Source organism: Achroia grisella, unplaced genomic scaffold (assembly GCF_030625045.1).
Source record: "Achroia grisella isolate CSIRO2021 unplaced genomic scaffold, CSIRO_AGI_Agris_v1 utg109, whole genome shotgun sequence".
Lineage (NCBI taxonomy): Eukaryota > Metazoa > Arthropoda > Insecta > Lepidoptera > Pyralidae > Achroia > Achroia grisella.
In genome coordinates, this window is record NW_026712573.1 from 8,450,048 (window position 1) to 8,463,017 (window position 12,970).

At 28.7% G+C, this 12,970-nt stretch overlaps 2 protein-coding genes across 2 annotated transcripts; one reads left to right on the plus strand and one right to left on the minus strand.

The window, feature by feature from the left end:
* The first annotated feature begins 810 nt into the window (after positions 1-810).
* On the plus strand, positions 811-7,343 carry LOC131846549 (alpha-tocopherol transfer protein-like). The gene is made up of 6 exons (XM_059195886.1): positions 811-1,000; positions 3,462-3,615; positions 4,033-4,144; positions 5,569-5,703; positions 6,271-6,484; positions 7,098-7,343. Exons 1-6 carry the CDS (start codon positions 841-843, stop codon positions 7,250-7,252), a joined length of 930 nt encoding a protein of 309 aa, XP_059051869.1. The 5' UTR covers positions 811-840; the 3' UTR covers positions 7,253-7,343.
* Positions 7,344-8,690: 1,347 nt separating this feature from the next.
* LOC131844015 (uncharacterized) lies at positions 8,691-12,088 on the minus strand. Its single transcript, XM_059192803.1, has 6 exons — positions 11,929-12,088; positions 11,083-11,236; positions 10,719-10,836; positions 10,022-10,153; positions 9,573-9,789; positions 8,691-8,845 (listed from the first exon to the last, which is right to left on the minus strand). Exons 1-6 carry the CDS (start codon positions 12,086-12,088, stop codon positions 8,691-8,693), a joined length of 936 nt encoding a protein of 311 aa, XP_059048786.1.
* Positions 12,089-12,970: the final 882 nt, after the last annotated feature.

Here is a 12,970-nt window from a genome sequence, read left to right on the forward strand (position 1 = left end):
GCTATTGTGACTTGGATCGCCGTTTGAATGCGGATCGATTAGAGGATAAATATTGCATTCAGTTTTCAATTTATGTTAAAGACAACAAGTTTTATTTATAGGAGAGCATAATATAAAACCTTTATACTTGTATGGTATGTTTAGGCATGAGTAAGTAAAATTAAAATACATTTGTATTCAAAATTAACTGTTACACGCTATTTCATTAAGATTCGCTTAGTCGTTTAATTGTGGAAAGGTAATAATAAAAATAAACACACTTTCACAATATTAATTTGGAAGTTACTTAGTAGAAGAAGACAGTTTGTGTGTTAGTAAATTCAGTTAATTACTCATTTAAATTAGATCCAGTAATAGTTATAGATTTATAGGCGACTTAGGTACATGAGAAGAACCTAACCTATGATTTTTTTATTTACTATTCAAACAAACTGACGGCCTATTTAATGGTAAACGGTAATGGTTGCGCCTCGCCGTGATCATGATGCCGCCCAGATACCCCTAATACATTGCTTTTCTTGAAGGATTAAGATTTACTAAGATTTCATGCCTCTTATTTTGTAATTTCATTGTCTAATCTCGCCCTTCAAACTAAAGTAACTTGTAGAGCAAGCTGAATAAAGATGAAACTGAAGTACACAAGCAGATAGCTTTCGACTAAGTCGTAGTCGTCGGTAGAAAATAGTAATCTACAATAAAGATATGAATGAATGAAAAAATATATACTTACCTATATTGAGTAATATTGATAGCACGTATTGTATATGATAGCAATTTATAACTTCCTTGTCTAGTATTGATCCGTGCGTCTTACTGAGTAGGAGTGTTTATGTAATAAACATGCAGAGTAAAAACAAATATTTTTTAGAAATCGGTTCCACTACCGTAGTAAGTGTAAGAGAAATGTATAACTTGGACCAGACAGGAAGACTAGACGAGGCAATATTTTTATTGGAAGAATGGATTAAAAAACAAGACCATTTTGAGAAAAAAGATTTTAGTAAGTGTTCATTTAATATTCATACTAATATTATATCTAAATGAGGAGTGTGTATATCGGTCTATTTGTAATATTGTGGCATTTTCACTACCAGTCGGTAGAAGGAAAATGTAATATGTTTTAAGAGAAGATAAATTGTGTTATAGAGGATAGTCATCTCAAAAGGTGACGAAGTCGCGGTTATTATTATTATAATTGTATAGTAAAGTTAAATATAGTATAATCTTGTGTACTTGAACTTGACACAGAAAAGCAAATTCTCATGGTTACATCTGGTTTATGGTCAATAAAAATATATTGTATTTTGTATTTATAGCGTTATATGTTTTATATGGTTACCTGGCTTATGTTTTTAACCATACAAATATAATTTTAAAACTTCTTCAAGATTCTAAGAATATAGGTATATTGGCAGAGAATTTAATATATCCTTAATTAATTTATCCTTGTCATTTCTTGTAAATATTGCCTTGACTAAAAAAATATTGTGTATATATTAGTTTATCTACTCATTTAATTAAATTGAAAGACGAGATTCTGAATAAAAACATAAATAGTCCAATGATTAGACATCACTATATAATATTTAAAATTTGATTCATAATAATCCATAGTATCTATGTTCTATCTAATCTAACGTAATAGGGATTATTATAAATGGAAACAAGTGCCCCTATTTTTAGTCTTGTATTTAGAATATGAAAGTATGGAGGGATTTTAAAATATTTACCGTCATTTTAAAGCCAAAATAGATATTTACATATCGTTAGTTCTTATGTGGGCAACTTCAAACATGATTGATTTCTACATACGCTATAGGTTTCAAACTAATTAAAAAATTTCTGGTTACAACTACAAACTGTATAATAGCATGTTATTACATTTTTCCTATTTAGTACGGAATCCAAAAATAGTATGGCATATATTATTATCTACTTTTCTGATTTATTGCCGTAAATGTTCAATGGAATTTAAATACAAAGTAAGTGTTATAGCTATTAGATACAGGTCTAAATAGGCTCACCTGTTAAGATCCAGAAACTGGTTTAAGTAACTTAATGATTCAAAGGAAGCACTTAAAAGATGACTGCCTGTCTAATTATCATTTGATTACCTTAAACAACTTGACAATGTTTATTATGAGGTTGTTACCAACTCTTATGGTACTTTGACTTTTGTAGAATGGTAATTGTTATTAGAAATTAATGTTGTTGTGGAACAAATTAATATCTAATTAACATATAATCACAGAGCAGGTTAATTGGAGTCATTGAGAATATAACTCGTGCACTCTCTTCTAAGCTAAGTACATATGTCAATCCAAACCATTAATATCCAAATGTTACATAATCGCCTATTTATATTACTCCGTATCTATGGGATTTCTCAAGAAGTTGTCGATGTTTACACATTTGGATGAAAGAAAGGATAAAAAAAGTAACAAAAGAAATTAATCCGTCGAAGAAAAGTGGTGAAGTCAAAAAAGGCTGTTTGAGACGAACTTACCAAAATGATCAGATAGTACTCTGATAAGACACTGTTAAAAGGACTAAAAAGTTTTATCGTATAACAAAATTGCATGAAGAGGTATGCATATTAAGGAGAAAGGTTTGTATGAATCGAAGTATTTTGTGTTTCTATCTACCTCAATGGAATACCTGTATAATGAAATCTATTTATATGTATATTCCGGGATTGATCAGAGGGGTTAATTTCGTCCACTTCATATGTCTTTTTTGTAAATATACTTTTTTTTTTTTTTTTTTATTATTTTTTTTATTTTACTATATACTTACATATATGGTCTGATATGCTCTAGCAGCAACGACTAATTTATTTTGTTAGTTAATTTTGATAATAATATCTTAGGTTTTTTAATGAATATATGAGCATTCAGCAAAAAAAATATTATACTATCTATAATAATATATCTATAGAGTTTTCCATTTCATTCCAGGATTTGTTTTTTTTATTGAAACAAATTCAGTTAATAAGATTCACATGTGATAAACTGCTTTAATTTCATAATTACAAATTTAGCAAACCAATATAGGTATAAACTGGATTTTCTTAGTTAATAACGTTTATTAATATACGTGCACTTTATAAGTTCAGAAGTGTTCGAAGCAAGGAATATAATATCTACTCTAAAGAGATTCGAAGCAACATACAATATTTTAAATTAAAATTTAAATCTTTAACAAGTTTTATTTTTTATATCATAATAATGTAAAGTAACAACAAAGATGTCTTTGAAACGTCTAGTACGGAATGACACCATTATGATTACAGTAACAATTATCATATTTTGTAAAATTTATACGTCTAATTCGGATTTTCTATCTAACATCTTATTTAAATATTTATTTATACTGTTTTTTCCTCAAAAGGATAGTCGTGACTACTAAACATGTTTTTTATATTTAAAAATATTTAAAGAACTATAATCTATGTGTTACAGGCCGAGATTTTTTAGAAAGATTAATCATTATAAACAAGGGATCACTGGAGCGAACAAAATTAAAACTGGATAAAATATGTACCCTACGAACTTTGATGCCAGAATTTTTTGGAATATATAACTTAAAAGAAGATTTTAAAGATGTATCTTTACTGTATGTAAATTACTTGTTTGTCTATTTTTAAATATATAACAAATTACTTTTAAAATATACATTGTATTAAATGACGGCCTCGGTGATATAGTGGTTTATGGTAGTGTATTCGATTCCTTACACGATGAATTTAGTATCCATGTGTATGATTGTTTAGATTGGTCTAGGTATTCTCTATGTATGTATTTACAAAAAAATGAATTTATTATGTATATCTATTAGTTGGCTAGTATCCATGACACAAGCTTTGCTTAGCGTGGGACTACACGCTGACGCTGAGTGTGTTTATATATACGGTTATTTTTATTACTACTTTTTCATTAATTCTTTACTATTCTGCCTTGGATAGGATGATAGAATTGTAAAGACAAAAAATATATTATAAATACTGTAAATTATTTTCATATTATATTTCAGAGTAGACGCCATTATGCCAAAAACTACTTCAGATTTTTACAGAGTTTATTTGATGAAAAATAAGAACATTACATTGTCTTCTTACATGAACTTTTACAGGCGACTTGTTTTTGTAAGTATTCATCAGAATTTAATTTTTGTACAACCAAAATGTGTTATCTATGCTACTAATAACTATTCCATTTTACATTCAAAAGATCGTGAGTTGAATGCTGGCCACTAACAACAAAAAACTGTGTGCCATCTTTTAATTTCTACCTCACTCTCTTCGCTTTGATAATTCATAATGGTTCCGACAACCTCATCCAGAATAATATTCGTGATGGTATATTTGTACATAATATTCAAATTATCAGTATTAGTGCTATCAAAATGATAGACTCTCGACCTAGTGGTTTACTAGCCGCCTTAGATCCCATCGATAATTCCATTTCCAATTCCATTGCCGACACCAACTTCGTGTGCCAATTAATATTTCTCACTCTCTCGATGAAAATATTCATGTTACAAAACTAAATTAATCCGAGAGACGGTGGTATTGTTGCTTGTTGTCATCTAAGTAAAATATGGACTAACTATATCTGTGATAACAGTTATATATTTTTATATCTATCTATTATATATGTATACTAGCTGACACGGAACTTCGTTTGCATCACACTTATCATTACATTATATATTACAGAATATACATAATCTATTTTTAAATATATACATTATTCTGATATATTAGATATGTTACTATAAAGTTTCATCAAAATCCGTTCAGTAGTTTTTACGTGAAAGAGTAACAAACTTCCACCTTATATTTATTTAGCAAATAAATTAGTTTATTGTCACCTCAATAAACTTTATTAACAAACTACTCGTTTAACGAATATCCATTGTTTTGTGACTGAAGTTTAATTTTTAGACATGTATGACTGGCGTAGTAAACAAACTGACAATCGGCAATCAATTAATATTTAGATTTTTATTAAAAGTTACTGTTCCTGACGGGTCTAGGTAGCGAACTATGAAAAAGGACGAGCATAATAGATGTATGCAGGCAGTGATACAGGTCCAAGCACCTGACAATAGCTTAATCTCCCCAGTAAAAAAAGTTACTTTGATTTTTTCACAATTAATATGAGGAATAAATTCATGTAATCAATGAAGTATTATCATATCATATTATAAATATCTTATAGACTAGACTAACATACATATAAAATAATAATAAAATATTAATATAAATTGTCTCTTCGGTCACGGCACTGACGACGGCAATCCGCCACGGTAGGCTGATACACCACCCCCTTAGGCTAATAGTCCTCTTTCATGAAGATGGACAGTTCATATCGCGTGATATACTTACATTAAGAATATAATATATTCAAATTAATGATCTGCTTCAGGTTGATTTAAAAACAATATTGTTTATAAACTATTAGTTTTGCTTCGTTCACTAACTTCTACGGTATTAATATTAAATATTGAAAACATCTTTTTTCATTGTCCTTTTTTATTGTATTTATATATATGTTTTGTTTCTAGTATTTGGAGTATATGCTGCGATATGATTATACTGTGGGAGTCATAATAATTATGGACTACATGGACACAAATCTTTTAGAGTTGGTAAAAACTTTGAGTTTGACAGAGCTCAGACAAGCACTTACACTATTCATGGTATTTTTTTTATTTATTTATTTCCACAGACAGCAGTCCAAAAGTAAAAAAAGAAAATTATAATTAAATTAATGGTAATAGATAAAATTAACAAGGTCATTTGTTGATTTCATCAATACCCATTAATTTTCTTTACTAATATAATATATAATTATAAATTACAATTAAAATCAAATGAAAACTTATTAATTTATTTATCAGTATAAATTATTACCTAACACTAAACTTATGATAAAACAACAATAAATTCAAACTAAATTAATGTCACAAATAAATTGAAAATAAATGGTATTTATAGTAATACCTTCATATGTATTATAATTATTAGTAAAAATATACACGCTGGTATATATATTAATAAAAAATATGTAATTGAACTTATGTAATTGAACACACTTCACATATTTGGCTAATACTATTCTTCGTGTTTGTGATATTTAAGATATTGTTTGTAAGGAAGGAGGTATTCTTTTTCAGTTATTATATTATTGTTTGCTTCCCAATTCGAATAAGTTATTTATTAATTTTTTATAAGTAAAATTGAACATTTAGTTATTTATTTTTAAGGAAGGATATGGTTTGAGAGTGAAAGGAATACACTTCTTGACGACATCAAAAGTGATAGACACATTCGTAGCATTATGGAAACAAATATTAAGTGCGAAAGTCGCTGGCCGATTATATGTACATAAATCTTTAGAGTCACTGCACGACGCTGTTCCCAAGGAGTTACTTCCAGCTGAATATGGTGGTAAAGAGAAGTCTCTTATGGAATTACATGGTAAGTTTTGTTCTACTAGTAAAATCTAGTGTATATCTGTATCTAAGGATCCGTGTGGATTTTAAACTATATCACATGTATGCGACATGTAACATATTATCATTCAAAAATTGTTTATTCTTAGATAATAATAAATATTTTTATGCATTAATATTCCTTAAGAACTCTACATATTCTGTACATTAAAAAGTTATTATTGCGATATTAAATAATAATAAGATAATATTAACCCAGGACAATTCACACATCGATATCGAATCTCAAGTTAAGTAGAATTTGTGATACGGGTGCTTAACAACTGATGGAATACTACAAACATTTTTTAAAATATATGCTTAATATATATAGAATATACCCAAACCAACACAAACAATCATACTCATGAATACAAACGTTTGTACCATGCGAGGAATCGAATTTACAACCATCGGAAATAAAGCTGTGTGTTAAACCGCTAGACTACCGAGGCCGTAATAAGTAGTGAGCCATTATTAGAAATTGAGTAAATCAATTATAATAATCTAGCTCGTTTTATCAATATTTTACTGGTGTCTTATTACAAAAAAATATATTTTAATAGTCGTGTATAAAATTCTTATTTTTATATTTTCAGATAACATACTCAATATTTTGAGTGAAAAGGAATTTATAGAATACATGAACTTAGTAAATAAAGGCAGAACTAATGAGACTCTTAGATCACCTGATAAGTTCAACGAACAGCATTTGGGAATGCCTGGATCTTTTCGATCGTTGGTGGTGGATTAAAATTTCAACCTTCTTTATTGATTTAAATTTTTTTTTAAATAAGTGATAAGGACTTAACGTTCCTTCATATCCTAATCCTATATCCTGATTGGGCAGTCATATAAGATGACAGGATGAGGACGAGGTTCGGTCAGCCAGCCTAATAATTAACTACCTTTAAGTTTCTAAGAAAGGCTGGAGTGGTGGTCGACCAGAAAGACATTAAAGGTACAGAGTTTATCTACATACCCCTGCGAGGATTATAGTTTTCAATTAAAAAATATTAAAAAGAACAACTGAAAATATTATTTAACTATCTTCAGTGAATGCGAATTTGTTATAAATTGGTAAACCTTTAAAATATTGTTATTTATATGTCTATCTATTATGAATAACAACTACACATTTAATTAATAATTTATCTTTTCATCAGTAGAGATTGAAAAACTGATAAGCTTATTCGTAATGATTGCTTGCTTGGGATACTCTTCAAATAACTTACGACATTCGACTCAGAATGAATTATAATGGAAATATATATATCTATCGCTGTCAATCCGTCGCTATGTATGCTTACATTTTTAAAATTAAACGGATTTTGGTATATATATATATATGGTTTATATATATATATATATATATATATATATATATAATACTTGTACATCCATGCGAAGCCGGGACGAGTAGATAGTAAATAATAATAACACTAGTGTTTCACAATTTTATTGGTAAAATATTGACATAAACAAAAAAATAACGAATTTTTGCTCTTCTCACCTATTGGTTGAAATTTACAAATATGGAATACGTGACTGTATGAAATCTACTAACTAACTAACAATAAAGTAGATAACATAACTTTAAAGATTATTTTAATCACAACGATAACACTGGTCATCATCCCTATAAATGTATAATAGTCCAATTTATCCAATATTCCTTCGTAATAAAAGTCGATAAAAGATTCGTCAACACACTCACCAGATATTGACCTAAAATTGATTTCATTTCGAGAGATGAGGACTGGAATTATACAAATTCAATCCTAACAAATCTTTTACTCGTTGAAATATATCTCGGCTTCAGTCGTCTGTACTCTACAATCTCCTCGAATCTGCAGAAGAAATTCAGCCCGCAATACTGAACGTAACATGTTCCATCAGTGCAAGATCGCAACAGCGCAAAGTTTTTTTATTTCTTTACATTTTTATGTCAAATATATTTGACACGGAAACTCAGCTCCGAAAACTAGTTAGTTATATTGGTACTTTCGTTAAAGACTTAGTTATGATAGCTGTAGTAAAAGCATACTAAGCGGTCCACGTGCTGGTTTCTGACCTAGTAATTAAGGTACAAGTAAAGTTACTACCATAAGATTTATCTACTTCCTCCTTATAGCTATGGATAAGAATGATTCTAGGATGGCGACTGCAGTTTCTTATGTAAACATAAAATATTAATCTACAACAAAGCTTCTAAAAGTTCCAGGCATGCCTAGATGTTCTGTATTGAACGTGTCCCCAATTCTACGTGACTCGTCAGTTTTAGCTTCGTTCATCGAGTCTACGTAATTTATGTGTTCTTCTGTACTGAGGGTGTCCATCCAATATTCTGTATGAATAAAAAATTAATAAACTAGCAATACACACATCATATATACAATATTATTAAATTAACTTGAATAAATATAATACACAGCTATATAAGGAATGACCATAATCATTGATCTTTAAGATTAAATATCAGTTATTTTGAATTAGGTCGTCGGGGGTTGTCTACTGAATTTATATATTTTTTTATGGCAGATAAGCTCATATGTTGGCATTTCGAAGAACTCGAGTATCATGCATTCTCACTGTATTATCTAACCCTTTAAACCGAAATACAGGTTACAATGCAAGTTGCTTGGCGGCTAAAATTGGTGACACTAAGGTACCTAAGTAGACAACTTTGTACAATTTCTACCTATGTCAAATACATTATGGTAATTGCCACATTTGAAATGCTCATAATGCGCTGAGAATATTTGAATCCAACTACAGGCATTCAGCAAGTCTATTGTTATCTCCCGCAGAAGTAAATTGAGGTGCAGATTATGGATATATTGCGAAAATATTCATCGTTTATATAACAAATTTTAACTATGAACATTATAAATTACAGTTTTGTTAAAACCGTATTTACTATTACAACAAATTTAACAATAAACTATATAAGTTTATTGTTAATTTTTTAATATACTATTTGTATTTAGGTTACCCTTTTGTATTGATTATATTGTGATAAAATACTTCTGATTGACAAGTTTTTTAAAATATGTTATAAAGTAAATTATTACCGTTTAATTCCAACAAAGATTTTTCTTTACCGCCATAGTCTACGGGAAGTAAATCTCGAGGTACATAATTATACACTGATTCTATATTTTTGTGTATTTGAGCTCTTTTTAATAGTTTATCTGATAGTATTTGTTTCATTACTGACATTATTGCCTCGGCAAATGTTGCGTTCTTCATCACAACATGTATAGCTTTCACTCTTGCTCCATATGCCTCCTAAAATAAGTAAATATTTGTTTGTGATCATATGTGATATACATATTTCACAAATACATATTAGTCCTAAATGACAAAATCATCTTTCTTATAAATCCTTAATTATGTTATTATTAATAAGCCTTGATGGTTGTAATCTCAAATATGGTAGTCAGGCATTTAACTGAGAACTTTATGACTTCAGCTACGACTAAATATCAATAACTATTACTTAATAATTTGTACAGCTTACTATCAGTGTCAAATATAGTCTTGGATTGGTCATTGAGAATTTCGCGATGAGATCTAGAACATTCGCTTGTCTAAAGTCATATATGAATATAAGGCCTGCAAAATAATCGTGTTTCACACCGTATTCAGTCATCTGAAAGAAAACCAAACTATTTACTATTTTTTTATTATTACCTTACCCGATATTTAGGCAGTGTTACAGCCTTAACTATCATTATAAATAATAAATAAAGTGTGGAAAGTAGCTATGATTTTTAATTATTATGGTTAACGTAGTAAGGATTAAAAAGAAAGATTTTTCTTAATACAATCTTTTTAAAACATATTTTTATACCTGTGTGTGTTTAGGCAACTACTTAGGTTGTATCTCTATGTGTGTTCTGTGCCGTTAAAACTTTATTTCTTAATTTTTTGGGTCACTTAGTCTAGTAAAAGAAAAGCCTGATAAAGAATTGAATAATAATGTAGATATTTCATTTATATTTTATTCTGTCTATAATGGATATTATTCACACATTCACCCTATTCATTTTGTATTTCGGAAACCTTCAATTGAATAAATCAAGGTATCTAATAACAATTTCTTATTTGTCTTCGTACTTATTAGGAATTTAGTTAGAGACTAGTTATTGTAAGAAATTATTTATTGTTAGATATGTTAGTTTAATAAAACCTTAATATGATGTATGAACACTTACATAAACACCTCTTCTGTAGCTTTTTATTAAATCGTCTGTTGTTAAATTTCCTTCAGTCATTTTTAGCAAATAAAGTCTATAGAAATCTGAAGTTAGCCTGGGTAGTGGTACATGAATTCTGAAACAAAATATATATATTTTTTTACTTTTGGTATAATAATATATATACATATTTATTATGACATTAATAGCCTATTATTTTCCTAATCTAATGTTAGTGTACATACTTTAACTGACTAACAAGTACACTAACAAAATATTCTATTATTGGTGTATCCAGTTTATTCATGAATGTTTTCAGAATGTTCTTGTAGCTTTTGAGGTTCTTATATTATCTGTAGTAATATTATTAATATATACTTACATATTTTTAACATATAGATCCTTTTTAACATTGTATCTTCCAAAAAGATATGGCAATAAAGTTCTTACAGTCAATAACTTTTCAATTTTCTTTTTGGTCACCTCCAGCGATCCGTTTTTAGCAAGTAATAATGACTTTTCTAAAAATTCTCTCGCTGTTATACAAATAGAATAAACAAACGAATTAAATCAATATCACAAAATCTAATGTAATTTGGAATGTTTGTATATTAATGAATAATTGCATAAATTAATGTAGTTTTAATGATCAGAATGTGACGTAGCAGCCAGCCAAAAATAAATTTATAGGTAATCAAGAAAATACTAAGTGGACTACATGTGGAGGATTAACTTGGAATCGAATGGTTAAAGGTACTTTATTAATTTTTCATTGCATAGGGTCAAACCTAGCCGCACACCTTACGGTGAATTATTACCGCCGCCCAGAAGCACCCTCAACACCAGGGGAATTCCCGCCCTTATCATGCGAAATATGATAACAAAAATTTTGGAGTTAAGTACTCCGAAATTCTGAAAAGATTTGGTATTTCAGCGAAAATGCCGCCAAATGTTGCCTCTTTCTCTTACTCATTGTTACATATTAATATTTGTGCATAATAGTACACTATTATGCACAAATATTTATATACGTAAATGTTTTTTTTTATTCTGTGAACAGAACAATAAAGAATTTTCATTTTTTCTATGGTTCGAACTGACTATTCGTGCTGAACAAGCTCGTTGTATGACAGAGTACTTGTGAATTGAAATCAATTGAAAACACTTATAAATTATGTACTGTATTTGATAAAGTTGAGCCACAGCAATAGCTTAAATGGGTACTTACGTAGGTCTTTTTTCGTGAAATGTTCTTGTTTCTGAACCCATTCTACTAATCTATCTACTGCATCGTCTAGGCTCCCCGGTGTGTCCAGATTATATAACTTGAGCAAAGTCGCTCGGGCGTTAGAACAATTTAGGTAGGCTGAGTCGCTTTGTGATTCCATGTTGCACAATATTATTATTTATTGACACTATTACCTGTACAGAATCAGACTTTATTTCTGGTGTTATTTGAAAATAAAGTCTGGTGCAAATTCTAGATAGAGTCCGATAATGTTTAACTTGTTTTATATATACGTGTATATTAGGCTAGCTTATAAACTTGATTTAAATTATTAAATCATTAGATTTTTGTATACAACCGTTTAACACAGTAATTATCTGTTACTACGAGTATATCACTAAAATCGATAATTAATAATTTTATAGGAACATTTATACAAATATTTTATTTTCAATGTCTAGCTAATTTAAATAATTATCTAAATTTATGCGAGTTGTTGAATATTTAACTTAGAAATGAATAATTATTTCTGGTGTTTTTGTAAATAATAGTGTATCTATGTAATATTGTATACATATGTATATGCTTTATGTAACTGACACATTACGAATATAATATTTTGTAAAAGAACTATATTTTATATAATAGATAGCTGGTTAATTTTTCAGTTACTGAAAATTTCATGAATAAAATCCAAAGGAAAAGAAAGAAATTGTGTAAATCCGATTATTTGCCCACACAATAGTATACTGAGTCTTAATTTGACTATTCTTAGACAAGAAAGTTTTTATACAATTGTTTGAATATTGTGTCTATAAAAGTAGTGAATTTTCTGTCTATAAAAAAATATAACTAATTTCGATTTAAATAGGAACCCAAGAAAAAGACATTGATACACCGTAACGAGGTTCATGTACTTCACTTACTATAAAATTGTAAGGTCTATAAACATATATAATGTACATTATTGCATAAATACTGGCTACAGTTATGACTAACATAACTATAATCCAGTGTTCTGAAGCTGTGGTATTTCCCGGAT